At 43.5% G+C, this 22,710-nt stretch overlaps 3 protein-coding genes across 4 annotated transcripts in view; 1 reads left to right on the top strand and 2 right to left on the bottom strand.

The window, feature by feature from the left end:
- The first annotated feature begins 1,413 nt into the window (after positions 1-1,413).
- Positions 1,414-4,847, top strand: LOC115043854 (complement C1q subcomponent subunit B-like). Its single transcript, XM_029502602.1, is given in 6 exon segments — positions 1,414-1,531; positions 2,401-2,563; positions 2,850-2,968; positions 2,970-3,082; positions 3,316-3,433; positions 3,847-4,847. Coding segments are annotated over 6 exon segments (726 nt in total). The 5' UTR covers positions 1,414-1,528; the 3' UTR covers positions 4,057-4,847.
- Positions 4,848-4,949: 102 nt separating this feature from the next.
- LOC115043905 (protein ATP6V1FNB) lies at positions 4,950-6,830 on the bottom strand. The gene is made up of 4 exons (XM_029502682.1): positions 6,664-6,830; positions 6,151-6,313; positions 5,782-5,884; positions 4,950-5,068 (listed from the first exon to the last, which is right to left on the bottom strand). The coding sequence occupies exons 1-4, from the start codon at positions 6,828-6,830 to the stop codon at positions 4,950-4,952; spliced, it is 552 nt and encodes a 183-aa protein (XP_029358542.1).
- Positions 6,831-12,525: 5,695 nt separating this feature from the next.
- Positions 12,526-22,710, bottom strand: part of LOC115044188 (filamin-B-like) — a 32,020-nt gene continuing 21,835 nt past the window's right edge. Inside the window, exons 33-48 of one of the 2 annotated variants that reach the window (XM_029503095.1) lie at positions 22,332-22,437; positions 21,963-22,103; positions 21,171-21,299; positions 20,429-20,602; positions 20,166-20,324; positions 19,853-20,056; positions 19,488-19,640; positions 19,267-19,389; positions 17,570-17,836; positions 17,343-17,480; positions 17,126-17,241; positions 15,364-15,496; positions 15,104-15,280; positions 14,739-14,957; positions 14,113-14,325; positions 12,526-14,023 (exon numbers count right to left, since the gene is read on the bottom strand). In XM_029503095.1, the coding sequence (XP_029358955.1) occupies positions 13,836-14,023; positions 14,113-14,325; positions 14,739-14,957; positions 15,104-15,280; positions 15,364-15,496; positions 17,126-17,241; positions 17,343-17,480; positions 17,570-17,836; positions 19,267-19,389; positions 19,488-19,640; positions 19,853-20,056; positions 20,166-20,324; positions 20,429-20,602; positions 21,171-21,299; positions 21,963-22,103; positions 22,332-22,437 (2,640 nt within the window). In that variant the 3' untranslated portion in view covers positions 12,526-13,835. Of the gene's footprint in view, positions 14,024-14,112; positions 14,326-14,738; positions 14,958-15,103; positions 15,281-15,363; positions 15,497-16,045; positions 17,242-17,342; positions 17,481-17,569; positions 17,837-19,266; positions 19,390-19,487; positions 19,641-19,852; positions 20,057-20,165; positions 20,325-20,428; positions 20,603-21,170; positions 21,300-21,962; positions 22,104-22,331; positions 22,438-22,710 lie in introns of those variants that run through there. The other variant, XM_029503096.1, reaches the window with a different exon arrangement.

The raw sequence follows: 22,710 nt of genomic DNA, 5'->3' as shown, positions 1-22,710 counted from the left end.
GAAACGTTAATAATTAAAGTTTTTTTCACCGTCATGTCGAGTAAACGTCCCAGTTTGTTCAGACATGTTGTTGTTAGCCTAACCCAAACCCAGGACACACAGCGATTACAGCTGGAACCGCCAACACTGTGTAATAATAATAACAACTATTATTATGATTAGTATTGGGAGTATTATGGTTGTTGGTGGTTGTTGTTAAGACTATATATCTTTTGCCTAATTGTCATTCAAAGCAGGGTTGAAATAAAAGAGGGGTTACAAACACACAAACCAAAACCAAAGCATGGAAAAATGAGGGCCGCATTATGTGCTAAATTTACAAGATTTTTTGCTTTGTTGTTGCTTTGTTGTTGTTTCATTTCAGGATGTCATTGCATTTCCCAAAGATGTCCTGAGTACAGTGTCGGGATGGCTGACTCCTCCGTGAACAATGAAAATCGCTGGATAGAAAAATAACAACCGAACTAATAATCAATGGCCTTAATTGACCAACTGCAGATACAACTCAGAGCAGGAATCAGAATAAAATTGGGGTTAGGTTCATGTCTGTGGGACAAAAACAGAGACAGGATGAAAAATAGGAAAAGAGGATCAGAAAATTACCAACTAGCATATTTCACAGGATGTAATTATTAAAAATAAACATCAGCTCTTTGCTAATACCTGAGGAAATTAAACATTTTGTGGAACAGATACTGATGCACAGAGAGGCACTGCCCGGGAAACAAAGAGGAAGTTCAGAGAAAAACAGAACAAAATGTTAATTTCAAGGAAATATTTTTTTAATCACGGGCATCAATAACGCTTCATCATCAGTTCTTCCTCAGGTGGAGTTTTCCTGACTTCTTGTTCCACTGTTTCACTTCCACTGATTGCCAAATTTCTTTGTCAGAAAAACAGGATAAAGATCGACTGGAAAAGTCAACCAAGACTTCAAACTAATCCGCGAAAGGCTGAAAATTCAACAAGGTGTTTATTCTGGATGTTCATTTAATGCTCTGTTCCACTACATACCACTTTATTCGTAGGTTACTGTTAAATAAATAATACACAAACAAACAAGAAATACATACATTATAAAATAAAAGGCAACAAAAAGGGAAATGATCCAAAATTTCCAAAAACTCAAAGATCATTAGTTTTTTTCTGTTTATATGCAGATGATGCATCAGTATTATCATATAATGTCATATAATGACACATTACATTATAATACATCCTCTCCGGGGACAGTAATTTTTACTTTTGATACTTTAGATAAATTTAGCTGATGGTACTTTTCTCATCTTCAATAGAAACAGCAGACTATTTGACACAGTGCAGCAATAACACTTTTACGTTTGTCCCAACCAGCCACCTATCTCGGACCCCAGCTGAGCAGCGATATTGTTCCTTGAAGTGTTTCACTTCCTGTTTTTGTTCTGACTGAGCTGCTGCTGCTGCCACTGAGAAGCAGAGCAGCTCTTTGCAGCCGCTCCTCATCATCCCATCATCTCCACCGCAGGACGAGCGACTGCATTACCTGCAAATGGTGAGACCTTTCTGTCCCCGAAAACCGGAGACCAGGCAGAGACAGAGAGAGAAAGGAAATGGTGGATCGTTTCATTGATTTCTGGCTGTGTCGTAATGATAATTCAAACACAGCTCAGTGTCATTTTCCTGTAATAGAGAATCTGTTTTTCTTAAAATGCTAAATTTAAATTTAAGGCATTCAAAAATCTTAAATGTTGATTTGCGATGACTCAATTTCAACATTGTAAATGTATTATTTCTGGGTAAAAATGGAAACAGGAACATTTCATTGAGTTTATGGATCAATGCTTTAATATTTAAAACTGCCAACTCTTCAGAAATGGAATCATGTGCAGTGAATGTTTTTTGCTTTATATTTGTGTGTTTGTGGCTGAGACCCACGTTCATAAGGAAGACAAAGTGAAAAAAAAAAATCTGATTTTATGGTTATTTTAGTCTTTTCAGGGTGTAGCCTCTGGGGAGTGAATCAAAGTCAATAGTGTAGCATGAGACAAAGTTAATGAGACGTAATTTCCTCTGCAACTTTTTACATTTAAAAATAGCAACAAAAAAAAAAAGATCTTTGATGTAAAAATTGGTTAATCCATTAAAACAAAATGGGGCAACGTACAATGGAGCTGGTGGATAAATCAAATATATGTCGGACATTAGATCTGTTTGGACCAATCAGGCTACATCTTTAAAAATAATTCTCCTATACAACTAAAGCACAACAGCAAATGTTGTGTTGTGTTGTGTAGGAAACGTAATCAGAAGTAGATGACAGTTTGTGTTAACACGGTGAGATTTTGACAAGAACAAGCATTACCTTCTGTTGTCTTTTGGTGGTGTGTGTGTGTGTGTGTGTGTGTGTGTGTGTCTGTTCAGGCCCCCCAGTGGCTGAGCTGCTGTACTTCAGTGTTGCTGCTCTTGTATCATGTCGCCCCGGCCGTCACACAGGCGACCTGTGGAGTCCCGGGGATTCCTGGGATCCCGGGCACCCACGGGCCCAACGGCAAGGACGGCCCCAAAGGAGGGAAGGGAGACCCCGGTGAGTTCAGGGGAATACGGAAATATTAAATACACTGAAATGTTCCGATCTTTCTGCTGTTAAAAAAAAGACAGTTTCACTTCTACTGATGGGTGCTTCATCACATAAATGAAATCTTACACAAATCAGGCAGACGGATCACAGGGCGACATCATTGTGTAGCATGTTTTTGTATTTAGTTCCGATACTAAACTTCATTTCCTTTTATTACTATAACGTTCACTTTATTACATTTTTTTTGTCCTCGTTTTTAGCTGTTGTTGTGCGTTTGTTTTTGTGTGACCAGGTGAGACAGGTCAGCCTGTCAGAGGCCAGAAGGGGCTGATAGGTCTGCGGGGCCCCCCGGGACGGCCGGGCCTGAAGGGGGATGCGGGTCAGCCGGGGCCCCCCGGATTCCCGGGCCGTCCCCGGGGAGAAGGGGTTACCGTTCAACACCGCCAACCGGGCCAAACCGTCATTCTCCAGGATTCGGCTGCAAACAAATCCACCAGGAGTCGACACCAACATCGACTTTGAAAGGTCGGTGAAGGTCAGAGGTCAAAGGGGGAGCTGGAGGGGCTTTAATGTAAAGATGTAAAGAGATGTAAAGAAATGAATAAAAAGAGGGAGGCTTTGTGATTAACCATCCAGCTGAATCAAAGTGCAGCCCAGAAACATAACGCCATAGTATTTATAACCGTATAAGAAGATGACAAACTGAATAAATAAAGTCATGAAAAAACACTAAAAATGTTCATGTAAACTTCCCACAGAGAGATTTTACCAGAGCTGGATCAGCGGCTTCAAGGGGTTTCGCTGACAAACGGGTCGTTCATGTGCGTCACTAAAGGCGTCTACTTCTTCAGTTACCACATTTCAGCCAGGAGCAGAGTGAGTCCTCACAAAACGTTCTGTCTTTTTGGTTTGCTTTGGATTTAGTTGTTAAATCACACCGGTTCTCTTTTCTTGCATATTCAAGCCTTATATTGAGGAGTTGTTTATTTTTGTTTGTTTGTTTTTGGTGCTTACGTGTTCCTCTCACAAAAGAACAGACAGTTTGTTTCCAACTACATCATTTTCCGTTCAGGTGTGATGAAATCACCTCTGCGGGGGGGCGCAGCAGTACCGGTCCCCCCACAGAAAGGCCCCACAGTTCAAACGCAGGCCCTTCTTAGTGCGACTGTGACAGCGGCTGCTGAGCTGAGATAACTGCAGCTGATTCATTGTATTTCTTTAGAAAGCCTGTAAAAACCTCCGCTGTGGTTATTTCTGCTGCTGACGGCCGCGTCTGTTCGATCCTCCAGGTGTGTATGAAGCTTATGAAGGGCGACACCACTCACCTCATGCAGTGCGACATGGCTGACGGCTTCCTGGTCACCTCCGGCTCGGCGATCCTGGAGCTGGACGTCGGGGACACGGTGTCGCTGCAGGCCACCAGGTTCAACACCATGGTGACGAGCCAGAGCAGCGCCAGCAACACCTTCACCGGCTTCCTGATCTTCCCCACCGCCTAACTCCGGAAAATCACAGACTTTTTAAAGCATTTACTGCAATGAAATAAAATATATCCATCAGGAGCAGCCCGTTACAGTTAAGATTTACTTTATAACACATTTAATCACAAATACATGTTCAATATGAATTCTTACCTTTCCAGCAAAAGTCCAAGAGTGAGGTCATTCTCCGGTTTTCAGTATATTTCTCATATACATATTATATAAGAAAATATCATCAAGTTTAGACCTGAATTAAAAACAAATGTCTAGAAAGTATCCTTGTTTACCAACCATGAAAAGTGTTTGAATATTTGAAATGCTATTAAAAACTCATCGGTCTCTTGAAAATAAATGTTTGAAGAGCAGCCTCTTCATGTGAAAATACACAAGAAACAAAAGGATCGTGTAAAATCACTTCAAAACTAAATTACTTTTGTGCTTTTTTATTCTGAAGAAATCCTTACATGAGTTTAACAGTAAGAAAAGCACACTGGCTGGGGGAACCATAATGGAATTATCATGACATGAATTATTTAATGTTGTGTTGTGTAACATTTCCTCCACTGTTTAGAAACACTGAGGTATCAGATGTCGCTCCCTCGGACTGATCCTGGTCCAGGAGCTCATTCATTATCCATCACACAGCATCAACTTACTGGACCTTTAACCTCACAGCCATCTGGATGGTAAACAACCCACAGCGACAGGAAGCCGAAGATTTCTGTTTTCCCGCATGAGCACATACATTCCCTTATTTTGTTATGACGATATAAGATGCAAAGATGTCTCCGAAAGGTTCAAAAGAGACCAAACCTATAAAATAATCTGACTTTTGGCCATTAAAATGAGATCTGTGTCTCAAAACAAACAGGCAAGTTGTTTATTAGATGAAATCCTGCGAAGCCCGAAGCTCAGCTCAGGGTGTCGGTGGCTGACGGGCTGCTGAACACACCGTTCTTGGCGTAGAAGGTGTTCTTCACCTCCGAGGACCTGGCACGGGACGGCGTTCTGTAGTCCAGACTGTAGTCACCTGTGGATCCACAAAAACACTGTAAAGCTGCAGTCAAACAAGGGCTGAGGAGCAAAGAGGAGTGACTGGACCTTGGCCTTCTGAGACCTTCTCAGACCTTCTCTGAACTCCTCTAAACTTCTCTGACCTTCTCTAAACTTCTCTGACCTTCTCTAAACTTCTCAGACCGTCTCTGAACTTCTCAGATCTTCTCTAAACTTCTCAGACCTTCTCAGACCTTTTCAGACCTTCTCTAAACTTTTCAGACCGTCTCAGATCTTCTCTAAACTTCTCAGACTGTCTCTGAACTCCTCAGATCTTCTCTAAACTTCTCAGACCTTCTCAGATCTTCTCTAAACTTCTCAGACTGTCTCTGAACTCCTCAGATCTTCTCTAAACTTCTCAGACCTTCTCAGACCGTCTCAGATCTTCTCCAAACTTCTCAGACCGTCTCTGAACTCCTCAGATCTTCTCTAAACTTCTCAGACCTTCTCTAAACTTCTCTGACCTTCTCTAAACTTCTCAGACCGTCTCTGAACTCCTCAGATCTTCTCTAAACTTCTCAGACCTTCTCTAAACTTTTCAGACCGTCTCAGATCTTCTCTAAACTTCTCAGACTGTCTCAGATCTTTTCTAAACTTCTCAGACCTTCTCAGACCGTCTCAGACCTTCAGTCGTATTAGCTTCATGTCTAAAACACGCAGCCCTGAATCAGACTGCCCCCCCCATCTCACCCAGTCTCCACCCGTACTCCCAGGATGACAGCAGAGGGAAATCAAACTTCTCCTCAGGTTTCATCAGGCCACGCCTCTGCAGGTACAGGCTCCGCCCTTTCCCCTGCACAGGAAGTCCAAGGTGTATTAATTAGACAATTTGGACCTGCTGACCAGACCAGGTCTGTGTGTTTCACTGCTAACTGGCAGCTAAAAATCTTCATCATCATCTTCAGTACACTCAATGAGAAAAGGTTTGTGTTTTTATGAACGGACTGATTTAAAATCCGGACCCAGAAAAATCTGAGGTCAAGCTGCATTCAGATGAAAGCCACGTTTCCACAGCTGGATAATGTATTGTGGTGTGTTAAATTGTGTTGTGTTTCCTACATGGTGAGATGAGTCATTGTAGAGTGTCTGCCTGGTCTGGGGAGAAACCGGCCTCATCAGAGGGGGCACACTGGGAGGTGAGGACACAGGGGGGGGAGGACGAGGAGGAGGAGGACGGTCGCTCTGGCTCATGCGTGTGCTGTTAATTGGCGGCAGAGCGGCCCTGTTGGATGCAGAACAGTCATGTTTATTATATTATTTTTCTGCATTTTCTTTCCAGAGAAATTAAAATTGTACATCCATCCAGAACAAATCCTCAAACGTTGCTCCTCAATATTATAATCATAAAGTAGCTTTGAGCCTCATCTCAAGCTGGGACACATCTGTCCCTTCTCTCTTACGGCTCATTTAATGGTTTCCGTCCTGCAGTTTGTCTCCATCACCTCTGATCAGATCTCCCTCATTCACTCTCTCCTCGTCATAGAATCAGTCTTCTGGTCCTGGTCTCAGACTGCGTTCTTTGAGGCTCAGTTTGACATGAACTCCTCAGACAGCAGATTTAAAGTGACTCACTGGGGCAGCTGGGGCAGCTGTGTGGGCTCTGTGCTGTTGTTCTGCTGACTGGAGCAGGACGGGTAGAGTTTGGCGTAGCGGCTCTTCCAGGCCAAACGGGCCAACATCTCCTTCTGAATCTGCTCTCGGTAGAAGTTCTGGCTCTGAGTTGTCAGCAGGCCGCTCATCTCCTGTTGAGAAGCTTCATTCTTGATTTCAAAGAGCTTTAAACGTCAACATCTGCTCAGGTCAGTGGACACTGTTCTTCAAAGACACTATATAATTACTGCAAAGCTCAGATTTTGTAAAGGAGCACAATTTTTTTAATTTTTTTTTTTATTCTTCACAAAGATAAAGTGACAGCTGGTGACTCATAGCAGACGAACTTTAAGGTTTGGATGGACATGAAGCTCAAATGTCAGTTAAAAATGAGCAAAACAGTCAAAAGTACAAGTTTGTGGACATGAAACTGAGAGAGAAGTCAACTAAATCTCCCATGATGCACCTCAGTAAGAAATGTGTGGTTAGTATTAAATTGTTTTTCAACTAAGAAACTGCAAAATAAGTTTTTGAGAAAATGTAAAACTCACTATTTGAGTTTTATATTTGAACATTTATAGATTTTGAATAAATTAGCAACTATGCTAGTTTTTGTTTCCTAAGAAACAAGGCAGAAAGGGAAAATTTAAAATGATCTAAAAGACTGATGTTTTTTTTAATGTTTAATATCATAAAAAGAAGGTAAATCTAGATTAAATTAATGCAGGATGAAGTTTGTTAGAGCGGCAAGAAAAAGTAACAACAGCTTCAATCTGCAGATTTAATACCGTAACATTCTCAGTTCACAGGCAATAAAAGTGACGCCAGGATCTGACAGGAGAGCTCTGTGTGTGTGTCGTCTCCCACCAACAGGGAGCCTTTGTTTCTTAAATAAATACCCTCAATCCTCTTCAGGTAACTTATTAACTTAAAGCAACCGACCAATCGGCCGTCAACCACACAGAGAACAGAGCTGAAAATACTCACACCAATCAGATCAGATCAGAAAAATCTCTATTTTTGTTTTTGTTGGACAACTAATAACCCAAAATTATGTTTATCTTATGAGTGATAATTTTTATTTGTATTTGGAGACATCTTTAAAGAGATTTCCTTTAAAAAAAAAAATAAAATTTCAAACTGCAATAGTTACAGATGAAACAAAAAAAGCAGCTGAATGTGGCTATTATATTATAGAGACGTATCAGAATAAACAACTGTTAAAGACATGATGTGTGAATTTACCTCTGAGGTGGCTGAGTGGAGCTGTGCAGGATCAACTTCTCCCTGAGGAAATGAGCTGTGGCTCAGATAACGAAGTGTAACACAGGGAAACACGAGAGACACACACAGACGCACACAAAGTTCCTCCACCACCACACTTTAACTTTTCCTGACAATTGGCTGCAGATACACTCAAAAGAGTGAACAAAGTATATATGTTATATTTAATTAACATTTCTGTGTTTGTTTTCAAAATTTTGTCCACCAAATCAAATCAAATCAAATCAGATGTATTTAAATCGTGCCAAATCATAACGAAGTTACATCATAGAGCAGGTCTGGACCAAACTCGTTATAAAATTATTTAAAGAGACCCAACAGATCCCCCGATGAGCAGGAAAAACTTCCTTTAGGAGGGAGAACCAGGATCGGGGGGGGGCAGGGAGAAAGAGAGAAAGAGAGGAAGGGGAGAGGGGGGAGAGAGAGCGAGAGAGAGAGAGGGAGGGAGGGAGGGAGGGAGAGAGCGAGAGAGAGAGAGAGGGAGGGGAGGGAGGGAGAGAGAGAGAGGAAGGGAGAGGGGGGGAGAGAGAGAGAGAGAGAGGGAGGGAGAGAGAGAGAGGAAGGGGAGAGGGGGGAGAGAGAGAGAGAGAGAGAGGGAGGGGGAGAGAGAGAGAGGAAGGGGAGAGGGGGGAGAGAGAGAGAGGGAGAGGGGGGGGAGAGAGAGAGAGAGAGAGGGAGGGAGAGAGAGAGAGGAAGGGGAGAGGGGGAGGGGAGAGAGAGGGAGAGGGGGGGGAAGAGAGAGAGAGGAGAGGAGAGAGAGAGAGAGGAAGGGGACAGGGGGGGAGAGAGAGAGAGAGAGAGAGGGAGGGAGGGAGGGAGAGAGAGGGGGGGTGAGGAAGAGAGAGAGAGAGAGAGGGGGGGGAGGAGAGGGGGGGAGAGAGAGAGAGAGAGAGAGGGGAGAGATAGAGAGGAGAGGGAGAGAGGGAGGGGAGAGAGAGGGAGAGGGGGGGGGAGAGCGAGAGAGAGGAGGAGAGAGGGGAGGAGAGAGGGGGGGGGGGGAGGGAGAGAGGGAGAGAGACAGACAGAGAGAGAGAGAGGGGGCGCAAAGTTAAAATATTAAAATATGATGCTGCATGAAGTTCATATTAAAACATAACAACATACAACATAACACGGATTAATAAATCGCACAATCGCCTCTGTACACACTAAGTTTGTCCCAGATGGGTTTCCGTAGGTCGGACATTGGACACGCCCAGAAGCTGGTTCCACTGACTCCATTTTGAAAGTTGGCGGGTGAATCATCAAGGTCTAAAACATCAGCGTTGTCAAAAGACATAAATCTACCTGTCTGAGTAGGTGTGTATATTTTTAAGCATTATGTGACGGAGGTTTGGTGGCGATATTTCCGCTGCTGCTGTCATTGTCTGGAAAATGTAGCAGAGAGCACGCGAGCCCCGTTAGCTATGATATAGCTAACAAGCTAGCCAGTTTAACGCACGTTTATTAACATTCATTATCTAAAAACGCAAAATAGATGAAACATACATTAAAATAACTTTAGAACTATAGTGAGGAATTATAATTTAGGGACTTCCCTGAATGGAACAATACTTTGGTTTAATTTTATGGTGTTTTTTTTTTTTTTTTTTTTGTTAACTGATGTGCTATATTCTCATAGCATTATGGAAGAAAATGTGTTTCCATATTTGTTTTTGAATCAAAGGCTGGGCAAATGATCAATTTTGTTTTCAATTGTGGCTCCATTTTCTATTTTCGAATCACAGGTCCAATTCCAGGTCTCCCCTACATCTGCTGGATATTTGTGGCTCTTCAGGAGTAGCACAGTGACTATCTCTTAGCATTTAATGACAAGGTTTTAAGTTTATCTCACAGAATTACACTAATATTGAATGCATTCAAGGTATACAGTAGTTCTAATTTATTAGAGCGAGGCTGTCACTCACATCTGGCATCTCAAGTCAGTATATCACTCACAAAGCCAAATGTGACACGTCACAAGTAGTTTTATTGTAACCGGCTACTTCAGTGAACAGTTGCAAAATCAAATGAATGGATAATAAACTGGTTTATGAATTAATACTCAGCTGTAGAAATAACAGTAGAATGTTAAACATAAATACTGTATAACAAGGAGTACCTTTTCCTAAATCAAAGCTCTGTTAGGTGTAAATTTAAATAGAAATAGCCTGTAAAATAAAATAGGCCAGTCTTCAAAGTACAATAAACATTTTTTGTTAGTTTGACAAGTATAAGTGGCTTCTTAAAAACAAATCACAGATTTTCTTCCCCTTTCTAACAAATCCACGGGTGCAAATAACATTACAAAAGAACAAAACAGGACAAACCCCAGTAAGGTGAGCTTTGTTTTGGGGCTGGAGCTTTTTCGTTGTGGATTGCAGCAGTTTCACACACTCTTCGTACTTAGGTGGTGAAAAAGTGTTGTAGTGCTTCCACGCCTGGTTGTAATTTGTTTATGGCACTCCCTCCATATAATGTGATTTTATTGCTCACTGAAGCCACCTCCAAATTACTGAGCCATTGGTTTTTCTTTTACTAACCAATTCCTCCACCACACTCCGCAGACGCTGTTGCTTCCCTCATGGTTGTTGAAGAGGGCTGGGTGTCTGTTTTACTGTTGTAATCTTCTCCCAAAAGAGAAAATTGTAATTAATGAGTTTATTAAATGCAAGGTGAACTTTGTTCATCTTTATTCATGTTATATACTTGCCTCAGAGGAAACAAAACAAACAAACAACAACAAAAAAAAAGCAAAAAACAGCAAATGTGTTATGTGCACTTAAAGCATGTGGTGGTCATTGGGCCAAAAATATCTGAGTACTGACATTTGAACCTCTAACCAAAATAACCAACATGAGCAAAATCATATTAGTTAGACATTTAAATGTTTTTTGTCATTTTGAAATATGCAATAAATAGCCTAGATATAAATATTTCATGTGTTTCTAAATTATTTTAAACTCACAAAGATATGGACTCCTTGATTTAAAAAAATCCTAGTTTTAATTGATCAGCTGGATATTGGATTGATGGCAGAGAGGCAAAAAAAAATCAAAAACTGAGGTACGGATCAATTAATCATGATACTGAATCTGAATTTAAGTCTTATTGCTCAGCCCAATGCACTGAAGAATGTATTTCAAAGAGTTTTGCTCTTAACTCATCTCCAACATCCATACTGGCCATGTTACTTGTGTGTGTGGAGCCTTGTTGTATTGTGAGCTCTCATGCTGCACCAAAAAAGTGCCTGAGCAGTTGATGAGTGATACAGCTACATTATGTGATATGACCACCCATACACATTTTCCTTGGTCTCTGCTGTAGAATGATGCTGTTGGAACAAGAAGATCCTGAAAATCTCATAAGAGGCTACATGGCTTCTGCTTCCTACATAATTTCTCTGCAGAAACTGAAGATGTCACTTGTCAAAGAACATATATCATATCAGGCTTTCCTGGTGTGTTTGTTGTAACTGAAGGTTTATTTGTTCTGTTTTTTAGGATGTTGAAGACGACCAGGAGGCTACGAACCAGACAGTCTTGGGAATCTTAGGCATAAAGATGGACGGTGCAGAGCCCACAGATGGCCTGGCAGATGCTGAAGTGCTCCATGACCTCGGTAACACTGCAAATGCACTCGCCGTTTTGTTTGGCGTCATGTACTCACTGGTGTTGAACTACCCAACAAACTTGAAGTACACATTTGAGGTTCTGCAAAAACTTGTGATGGAACAGTAGGACTTCCAATAATGTAAGTTGTGTACAGTAGCTTAAAGATTTATTTTTAAAGGTGTTTGTTTGATTTGTTTGTTTTCACTCAACTTTGTGGCTTTAAATGTGTTTTATTCCAAATAAAATGTTTTTAACAGAACCAAAGTATTATTTGAATTTACTTGACCACGTGTGGAACTTGTTGACATCACCAGGTTTAGTAAGTCCAACAAATTTTTTTATACAAAACTATTACTATTCAAAACTTTTAAAAGTACTTATTATTCAAGTTAGTTAAGTTCAGTTAACTAAGTAGTTCTGCTGGTGTTAGCTAAATTTACACAAGTGCGTTAGTTCAGTCTAATGAATGTCTGTTTTGTTAGCTGAATGAAGACACAAAGATAACACTGAAATGGTTTACTACACTCGTGTTGGTTTCACATTGGTTATTTATTTCCTCTCTGATGAGTCAGTTGCTATGAACTCTACTCAGTTGTGTGGAACTTGTTGACATAGCTATATTACATAAATCCAACAGTTGGATTAGTATTTTAGTGTTATGTTTAAACAGGCTTGCCAGCAGCTGCACTGTTTTGTTCTGCTTGATTTCTTTAAGAATAAAACAGAAAAAAAAAAAAAAAAAAATTGATCATTTTCATTAATACATTTGGCAATTGTTTTCTGCAATAACTGATTCAGCAACTAAAACATCTGATAGTAATTGTTTTTTTTTTCCAACTCATTAAAGTTGTGTTAATACATTTTCATTTTATAATTGCCCAGCTCTATTATTCAGCAAGGTTTTTTTAAATAATGAGTTTCCCATCAGTGTACATCAAAGTGTTTACAGATTCAGAAGTCAGTCATCTTCATTCCAGTTACTTTTAATTATCAAATGTACATCATCTCAGTTTAATTTCACATTAAATCACCCATTCCCAGATACAAAATGAGAATTTTTCTTCCCCTACAAAAAACAAGTAATCCTCCCTTAAGTATCAAAAGTAGCAGTGATTAGGCAACAACATCCAGGTTAGACAAAAGGGCAGATCCTTTATACAGCATTTCCACACAAAGCAGAAACCTGACCAACTCTCCAGCTCAGATCTGATGTATATAATTAATGTGGCCGCAGAGTGTCTGATCCGTCTTTCTCTACCAGCAGTTAAAAGCACAATCAGACTAATCATTGAAGTCTGAGCTCTTTGTCATCCAGCCTCCGTTAAAAAGGTCAGATCAGCTCGTGTGGAAAGGCAGATGAAGGAACGACGAGTAGTCGAGTGTACAGTGCAGGAAACAGCAGTGTGAAGGCGGTTCAGTCCTCGATTTGCTATGGCAACGTTATTATGGGCTTTTAGGAGGCACGATTCAAAAGGGACAAATCAACAATCAGTAGTCGTGTGCAGTTTGGCGCTTTTTGTTGGAGTGAACCCGTCCATCGCACTTCGTGACAGTAAACCGAACGGAGAACTCAAATTTTTTTATTTTTTTTTTTTATTCATTATTCAGATGTGGAACTGTTTTTGTTCACAGCACTTTGCACTTCGGCCCAGCAGAGAAACATCTGCTGGTCCTTTCAGTGTTCAACCTGAAGGAAAGTGCCGAGTTGTTCCAGTTATTCCCAATCAGGTCTTTGAAAGTTTAGCTCCATTTGTTCAACTCTTCTCCAAATCTACGTTGTAGATTTGCCAAAACCAAGCTTCTCTCCAACTAATCTAAAACCAGCTATTTTTTTTTATCTTTAATTTACCAATCAAGTTTAAAAACTTTAGTTTATTGATCATTTCAGGGGAAGAAAAAAAACAGGTGGCATCTCTTTTCCCATCAAGTGACATTTCTCCATTTTTTTCCCCCCTCAGATTCAGGTCAAAATATCTTGTCAACCACTCACCACTTTGCCTGCCTGACTCACAAGTGTCCATCTGGCAGACAAGCCTCAATGTACTCTGAAGAGAAATTTTATTTTATTTATTTATTTTTTTTATATGGGCAGTTTGGCAGGATGAAGAATATTTCAATAAATAAAGAAATGACGCGATTTGAACTGAAAATGTTTCACACAAAGCTTTTGTTAGCTAACTTGTTCATAAGACTGCAGCTAGTGTGTCGCATTCAACTCAAACAGGGACGCAAAACGGCACAGGAGGAGCGGATGTGTAAGGTTTTTACGGTGGTGCATCATGGGACGACGACGTGGAAGGGGGAGCCCGGGATGTTGTCGTCACCCCACTTGACCACCAGGATGTAATTGCCCCGCTCCTTCAGCACGTAGCTGACGTTGTACTGCAGGTTGCCCAGGTGTTTGACCAGGACCTCCTCACAGGGGACCTGAGGACCGTGAACCCCGACCAGGAGCATGTTCTTCCCTGAGGGCGGGACATCAACAAGCGTCACAACAAGGCGTCACGATTTATCTTTACTCAGCTACTCATCGTCCTGCTGATGGCGCTCTTACCGGCTTTGCTGCAGTCGACGGAGAAGCTGCTCTTCTGGCCCACGAAGGCCTTGCTGAGGCCGGGGCCTCGGCTCAGTACCTTGCTGGCGTCCGAGTCTCCCAGTCTGGGCATCGCGCTCTGGACGAAGCTGCTGCTGCTGGAGGCCCGCACCGCTGGATCCACCGTCAGCGTCGACGTCTCGCTGGCGTTGGTCACGTTAACCAGCCGATTGCCTGAGAGAGGAAGAAAAAAGTCAGGAAGAATCGTTGTCCTCTCTGCTCGTGTTTTAAAGAGCAGTTTAACAAATAACTAAAGCCGACTTTAGGCCATCACAGACTAAATATAAAAGTGAAGCCTGAAAACCTGCTGTTTAATCAGATGACCATCAGAAGGCAACTGCTCTGGTTGCAAAAGCAAGTTAGATTGTTTTGGGTCCCTATTAGTTCTATTCCACGAATGGATCTTTATGGTTTAAAAAAAAAAAAAAACCCAAGATGGCCGACCATGAGATGAGGTTGGAAACTTAAAACAAAGCCATGATATTATAAATGATACATTATTCAGCTTCTACACTGATGTTTCCACTAAATGAATTAGTGTTTTTTGGAGAAATGGATGTATCTGGAAATGGGACAGCTCATGTCACCTGTGACTTTCGCCTTGAAGGGGCTGCCGGTGATGTGGTTGGGTCCCCCGTATTTAATGCTGATCAGGTAGTTTCCTGGCGCCATGGGAGTGTAGTTCACCTTGTAGCCCTCTGGAACCTCCTGGCAGTCCATCTTTACTTTGGATGGACCCTCGATGGTCACGGCCAAGGCCCCGAGACCCGCCTTTGTGTTGTTGATGATGAACTCTGACTGCGTGCCTGCAAGATTACAACTGACTTGAGTGTTGTGGTTCAGTCTGGAATGTCTCATTTATGTGTGATTAAGGTTTGTTGTTTTAGAGCTGCAGATATCTCACACACACACACACACACACTCTCTCTCTAAGAGGTCAGGGGTCACCCACCTGTTGTGCCTCTCTCCAGTCCAGCTCCATATGCCGTGACCAGACCGGGCTCTCCAGTCTGTCCTGGTTCGCCTACTCGGACCTGGAACGGACTCCCGGGGATGTGAGAGTTGTTGAACTTGACATCGATGGCGTGGACGCCGTTCTCTCTGGGGATGAAGCGGATTGCGTACTTGTCTGCAGGAAAGGACGCAGAGATTTGTCACTGTAGCGTCAAAGATTCTTCAATGATGTACGACTTCTTTAGTTGCCTTGGTTACCTTTTTCCAGCTCAGTGACGACACACTCCTCCAGTGCGCCGGAGGGGCAGTGGACTTTGGCCTCCATCTTCCCCTGCGCTCCGTTCAGACGCACCGCAAAGGATGCTGGGTGATTCACCTTCAGACCAGACTCCTACCGAGGTCGCACACACAGACATTGTAGAGGGATGAACAGTTGAGGAATGGCAGGTAAAGGTAACACTTTAAAGCACTGACAGACACACAAACATACAAAAAAACAAAACGCAATGATTTTGGTGTCAGCAAAGAGGCACCGTCACTTTGTGTCTACTCGATTTCTACTTTCTCTACTCTTACCTGAGCTCCTGTTGGTGACGCTCCAGCAGACAGAGGCAGACGGCCGCAGAATCAGAGTCGCTACACACTGACGATGTACTGAAGTGTTATGGTACAGTCTTAAAGGAAGGCCTCCATTAATATGACTTCTACAGACGTTTACAACCATTTCCGTTGAAAATAACGCTGTTAAATTTAGTTCTGTAGTGATTTTACACTAGTTTTGCAGACTTAAGCTCTGAAATTGTATTTGTAAATGTAGAATTGTAAGGATTTGTAATTGTAGTTGATTCATGAATTGAATTTCTCACTAGACTAGAATGTTGAGGACATTTAAAGGGTCTATTTTAAGAATTGAGTTTTTAAATATTATTCTGTTTTAATGATAAAATGCTGTAAATCCAGTTTTGGCTTAAATCTGATTTTTTTTTTTTATGGATATTAAAGGGATACCCAATCAGACTAATTTCTGGCAAATTAAATTTCCATCACCTCCTCAACACTAGCAGTTTATTCTTATAACAGAGCGGCCCTTCATGTGTTGACTGTACGATAAGACGCAGATTTAACAGAGCGATGGAGGCTAAACAGAGTTTCTACTACAGCTACAGACGTCTGCTGCTCCCCGTCTCTGTCTGCTGCAGCTCAGTGCTGGTGGTGCTGTTAAAAGCCTTTAAATGAAACACAAGAGAAACACCAGAAGATCCACACCAGACAAACGACAGGATGGCCAGAGCCAGGCAAGAAGACGACGTTTTATTTGTTCAGTTGACATTTTGTCCTGAGGATGACGAGTTCATCTGTTAACTGGAATGACTTAATTATATAATAATGAATTATTCCTCAAATGACATTACTGCGTTTTTTTTTTTTACAATAAAATATCTATGGATAGTTTTTGTTTGTCATTTTAAGATGACATCACAATAAAAAGTGCGATAATACTTCAGTTATTAACAATAAGTTGAATAAGAGTTGTAATTTATCTCTAAGCTTGTCTCTCAGGTCAAAGGTCAACGTCACACAGGAACAACGTGTTTGCCTGACTGTGGCCATGTCCACGAGGCCAGTTGCATAAAGAAAACGTTAACCCGACTATCTGCAAGTGTTCGACTGATGTGGGTTATTTTTAGCTGCTGCTGAGCCCCAACTTCAATATCTGAAATCATTTCCAGTTTTAAATAAGAAACAAATTCTGTGGTTGGATCTCCAAAGCGACCACAGGACCTCTTAATTCACATTAAGTGCAGTGCAGTTCAGGGTTGTTTTAAAAAGCAGCAGCTGGAAAGTGACTGATAAGAACTAAATTAATCATCATCTGCCTTTGAACATGATCCCAAATCAGTCGAAGCCTCGCATCCACTTCATCTGCTCTGTGTGGCATCACAGTTTTATGCAACTGTGCCCCCGAGCCCTTTAGCAAGGCAGGGCAGGCTGGATGTGGAGGTGTCTCCTCGTGCCTCACCTGAAGGCCGGTAACAGTGAGGCGGCGGGCATCGTTCACCGGGGCGACGACGGGAACCAGGAAGGGGCTGTCGGGAATGTGCTGGTCGTTGAACTTCACGGAAACCTCGTAATCACCTGGAGACGGGGAGGAGAGGGAGAGAGTGATTCAGTGAGCGAGAGAGAGAGAGACATCACTGGACACCCATCAGAGGGATCTGCTCTAGCGTTCTCTTTACCGGGCTCCTGAGCGATGTAAGAGACGCCACAGGATCCATCTTTGCGGTCATCGAAGGAGATCTCCGCCCTGCTGGGCCCCTCCACGGCAATGGACAGACCGCCGGCGCCCGCCTCCCTCGTCCAGATACTGAACTCAGCTGGTGAGGGAGAGAGGGAGCAGAGCTACAAATCCAAATTCGTGCGTGTGTGCGTACGTGCGTGTCTGTGTGTGTGTGCGTGCACTTACCTGGCTCTCCTGCCTGTGCTCCCTCTAGTCCTGGACCTCCTGCTCTCACCTTGCTGGCTCCACCCTCTCCCAGCGGCCCCACGGTGAACTGGAAGGGGCTGCCTGGCACGTGCACGCCCCTGTACCTCACGCTCACGCTGTGCACGCCCATCTCTGTGGGCACGAAGCGCACGCAGTACGTGTCGTTTCCAACGGCCACCAGCTCGGCAGGCTGAGTGGCTCCTGAGGGGGACGTGACCTCAGCGGTGACGTCCTTCATGTCGATCGCTGTCAACAGGTGATGTTTTATTACTGCGTTTATAAGGACCGATTTATTATAAACCATCATGGTTTTGTATCTTTGAATTGGAAAAACTGAGAGAACACGAGAAGCAGGTGGAAGGAGACAACAAGAGCAGTGTTCATGAAGACAAAGAACAAAAGTTCAGATTTTCCACTTAATCATCCAACATCCGAAAAGTTGGAATCCATTTCTGTGCTGCCTCAGAAATGTTCTAAAAGAAAAAGTTGTTTTAATCTGAAGTGACAATGATTCTCTTCTGATTTGTTCTGCGGTGCAGAAATCAAACCTGCTTATAATATAACAAACAGGGCTGAGTAAGTTTTGTACCAAGTGCACAACAATTACAACATTGTACAACATTTCTGAGGATTGCATGTATTTAATTTCTTCAATGAGTCCTTTCGAAGTTATTGTTGGATCAGACTTAGCTGGAAGCGGTGTCTGAAGATTTTTGGGGCAAACTGAATGATGAAGGTGTAAAACATTACTGAGGTCACTGATTAAAGACGCCTGGCGGTCTTTTCTGCGTGTTATTCCCTTCGCTCACTCCCAGTTCCTGCCTGTTTACAGAAGCCCTCAAACAAAAATCTTGGTGCTGGAGTTAAAGTAGAAATGCTCCGATGTAAAAAAGTTAAATAATAATACACATGCATTGAATACCTTACTGAGGGAAAATTAATAACTATAGTTATGAAATAAATGAAATGCAATGAAAAGCAAACTAGTAAGAGTACCTCAAAATTTACTGCACAGGACTTGAGTTTATATTATCTGCTAATCTATGACGCACCCTCCACCCCAGCACCGCCCACCGAGCGGCGGGCATCAACGACCCAAACAGCCCTAGCCGGCTTCGCCCCGCCCGTCAGCACGACACCGGAGAGGCCGGAGATGAGACGGACACGCCTCGGCGAGAGGCTTGGATCCGGGGAAACGGCAGACTGACTGCTGGATGTTCCAGACCACCAGATGGAGCAGTAGGAGCGAGAGGAGGCGTGAGAGAAAAGCTGCCCAGACAAGACCAGGAGGAACCAGCTCACTGGAGGAAGAGGAGGGTGATGAAGATGGAGAGGGGAAGGAAGACACAGAGGAGGAAATTAGAGAAGGGGACAGGAAGCAGAGGAGGAAATGAGAAAGAGAAACTGAGGAAGAGAAGGTGTGTTTTAAAAAAAAAAAAAAAAAAAAGCAGGAGGAGAGCGAGTTAGGAAACAAGAACAGGACAGGAAAAAGTGAGGCAAAGGGAAGAGGAGGGAAGGAAAGACAGGAAGAGAAAGATAAAGAATAAAAGCTGACACAGACAGGAAACAGTTAGAAAAGCTGCGACGACGCTGTCGGACAACACCAGACAAACGCACCCTGATCTGACTGTTGGAGACGAGCTGGACATCATACGAGTGTGTGTGTGTACGGTTACCTGGTATCTTCAGGCTGAGGTCACACACACTCCCGACGCTGGCGACCGATGCTGCCTTCTGCCGCCGTGTGATGCTCTCCCGGATGCGACCCTCGCCCGTCACCCGCACTGTGAACGGACTTCCTGTTGACAAAACAAACAAGCCCCCAAAAACAGCTTGAGGATGAAATAATCTGGAGTTTGGAAAAAGTGAAAGGCCCGTTTGTTTTTGTTTTTTTTACCCGGGACGTGTTCTTCAGCAAAGCGGATGGACACAATGTAGTTTCCAGGTTCAGTAGGACAGTAGGTGACTCCACATGTCCCGTCCTCTATGTCCTCCGTATGGATGTCCACCTTACTGGGACCTTCGATGGACAAAGCCAGGCCGCCATAACCTGAAAATAAAGATGCATGAAGCTACGACGGGCTGGCCAACAACAGGTCGCCTCGACGTGTAAAACATTAGTACGAACACAATAAGATTATTCTATGAGTTTCTATCAAGAAGCACAAAAGTCCATGAATCTCCAAAATCCAGCAGGATTCGTCCTCTGAGCAGCGTGTCTATCTGACTACTGCAAATTTCATCAAATAAAGCTTTACTGACCGGCCTCTCGTGTGTCGACCACGAAGCTGGCGTTGTTGAAGGTGGTTCCCTGGACGAGGCCGTCGCCGTGGGCTTTCACCCGGCTGGCATCGCCGATCTCAGACTGGACGACCATGATGGTGATGGGACTGTTGGCGACGTGCCGGCCATTCTTCAGGATGCTGACTCGGTGCTCACCCACCTCCCGGGGGATGAAGGAGATCCCTGATAGGACGAGGGGGAGGAGACAGGAGGGCAGGAACGAAGAAAAATTGGATTTAGAATGTAATTCACTAACGGATCACTTCCAAACGAGTATTTTTCTGGCGGTTACCGATGTGGTTGTTGGCCATCCTCTTCAGCAGGCAGGGCTCATCCCGGCCTGATGGCGCCCGGATGCTGGCGGTCAGAACGCTGAGGTCCGTCTCATTGATGTCCAGGGAGAAATCGGCCGCTGAGCCCAGTTTGATCTGAGAGCGTCTCTGGTTGTCCTCTGAAACAAACAATCGCACACATACAGGTGAGACGCTGCTGAGGACGGAGGGCTTAATCCAGCCGCTACACATTGTGTGTGTGTGTGTTGTTGTGCAGACTGACCGGTGATCCTGGCGGTGAACGGGCTGCCGGCGATGTGCTCGTCGTTGTACTTGACCAGGATGTTGTAGTCTCCGGGCAGAGTGGGCAGGTAGCTGACGCTGCACGTCCCGTCCTTGTTGTCCACACAGCTGATTTCGGCTTTGGACGGACCCTCGATGGCCAAGTCCAGACCACCTGCAGACAGAGAGAGATGATTCTGAAGTCACTAAAAACTACAGAAAGATGTAAATTTATGTAGCAGTACACATAAAACCAATCACAATTTTATCTTTTATCGAGAAAGGAATGCTAAGCATTTATTGGTCCTGGTCTGAGATGCTTTTCTTTGCTTTCTATCATTTTACAGAACAGATTTTCAACTTTGATCAAACACAGCCGAGATGCTGGATAATTTAAAATGTTTAATCCCAAAAACGATCAAAGCTGCAAAGTCATGCGTTGCAGTCCTCCATCAATCTGTAAACGTTTAGAAGTACCAGACCTAAAACAGAAACTCCTAATCTTGTTGAAACTGAAGATAATTTTCCTTTAAACCTCACTGAGAGCGTCAGCTGAGATCGACTGCAGACAAACAACCACAGAGCGATGCCAAAGTCACCTCTCTGCAATTTTTAATTATTATTGATTTTATTTCTGCTGCAGTCAGAAGAGGCAGCTTTTACATTAAATGCCATGTTTACCATTTCAGAACATAACTGACATTACTGTGACTAAAACCACCAGCTCCTCCTCCTCCTCCTACCTTCAGAGGCGTCCTCTGTGTACACGGTGAAGGTGGCCATCTTGTTGGCGACGCCGTAGCTCAGACCAGGACCGTAGGCCGTGACGTTGGGACTGCTGGCGTGGTTCACGTAGAACTGAAGGGGCGACTCTGCACAAAGAATGAGGATTAAAATGAGAGTGAGACCAGACTGAAGTCACATACTGATTCCTGCTCTGTCGGAGGCCAGTAAGGCACCACTGCAGATAAATAATTATAAAATAATCATATTTTTTTTAAATAAAAAGGGTCCAACTTCCAACCCCCTTTTGGCCATTTCCTGCATCAATGATGCTTCTGTGTTCCTGCAGCTAAAACAGGCGCCGGGCAGATTAACGGTTGGTGGGTTTGCATTTGGGTGGAATGTACAGATGTCCTCATACTTTTGGCCATGTGGAGGCAATGACATCAACCAAACACCATGTCTCACACTCTCTGACAAACGCACACACATTCTCAGGATGTGATGTCATCACAGGCTGGTGGTTAATAGTTTTCTGCAGCTGGCTGAACACACACACTTCCTAATCAAACGTAGGTGTAGGGACTGAGTTATTGATATTGTTTGTTCTAATGCAATCAACTGTGAAAACAGTCCTAATGATAATCAATCAAAACTAACACTTTCACCAACATGGATCACACAGACCACCATGTTTGAGCCTGACTGTGACATCACCACCCAAACATCCTGACGGCAGATTGACGTCAGCGTGGGAAACACGGGCTGCAGTTCTGCTGTGCCTCGAGGGTGTGTGAGCGTTGTGCGCTTACCTGGGATGTGTGTGCCGTTGTATTTGATGTGCATCTCGTGCAGGCCGGCCTCGGTGGGCGAGTACTGCACTGTGACCGTCCCGTCCAGGTTGTCTGTGATCAGCGGCTGAGCTGATTTACCTGAAGGCATCAGCACCTCACCTGAGACAGACAGAGGGAGAGCAGACACTTTCACAGGCCATTACAAAGTTCCATGAACTACAGTACAACCGTTTATTTGTGATTATTTAAGGTGGCTGCAGGAGCTGTATGGACACATTTTAACTCAAATTAATAAACTTTCCTTAAATTCCGACATTTAACTCGGTATCTGAAAGGCGTCATCTCTAAAAACAGATGAAATGTCCTGAGAATCTGCCGCTCTCTCACCAGTGATTTCTCCCTTCCGGAAAGAGAAAGGTATGACCATGTCGAACGGCCTGAAGCCGCTTCCATTGACGCCGCTGCTGATTGGCTTGTAGTTTTCTGATGTCACCTGGATGAGGGAGACACAAACAGACAGACGGATTTAAAATCTACCTCCTGCCCTTCTCGGCAATCTGCGTTAGAAACATGCTGCTGCAGAATCCAAGCCCCGCCCACGCAGGGGCATCCTGGGAGGAGTAATGCGATAGAGCAGGAAGAGGGTGGTCGATGATGATGATGATGATGATGAGGAGGTGACTGTGATGCAGCCACAGCGATGAAGAGTGCACCGAGGAAGAGTCAGAGAGAGAGAGAGAGAAAAAAACCACCACAACAAAATTAA

The sequence above is a fragment of the Echeneis naucrates genome, chromosome 5 (assembly GCF_900963305.1).
Source record: "Echeneis naucrates chromosome 5, fEcheNa1.1, whole genome shotgun sequence".
Taxonomy (NCBI): Eukaryota; Metazoa; Chordata; class Actinopteri; order Carangiformes; family Echeneidae; genus Echeneis; species Echeneis naucrates.
Note: the sequence above shows the minus strand (reverse complement) of the source record. Positions and strands in the feature narration are given on the sequence as shown.

Excerpts from the sequence above, each read along its gene's own strand:
- LOC115043905 (XM_029502682.1), bottom strand. The coding sequence starts at position 6,830 with ATGAGCGGCCTGCTGACAACTCAGAGCCAGAACTTCTACCGAGAGCAG. Across the intron at positions 5,885-6,150 it reads ACAATGACTCATCTCACCAT|GGGAAAGGGCGGAGCCTGTA; the intron begins GTAGGAAACACA and ends CTTCCTGTGCAG. Across the intron at positions 5,069-5,781 it reads GGAGTACGGGTGGAGACTGG|GTGACTACAGTCTGGACTAC; the intron begins GTGAGATGGGGG and ends GTGGATCCACAG.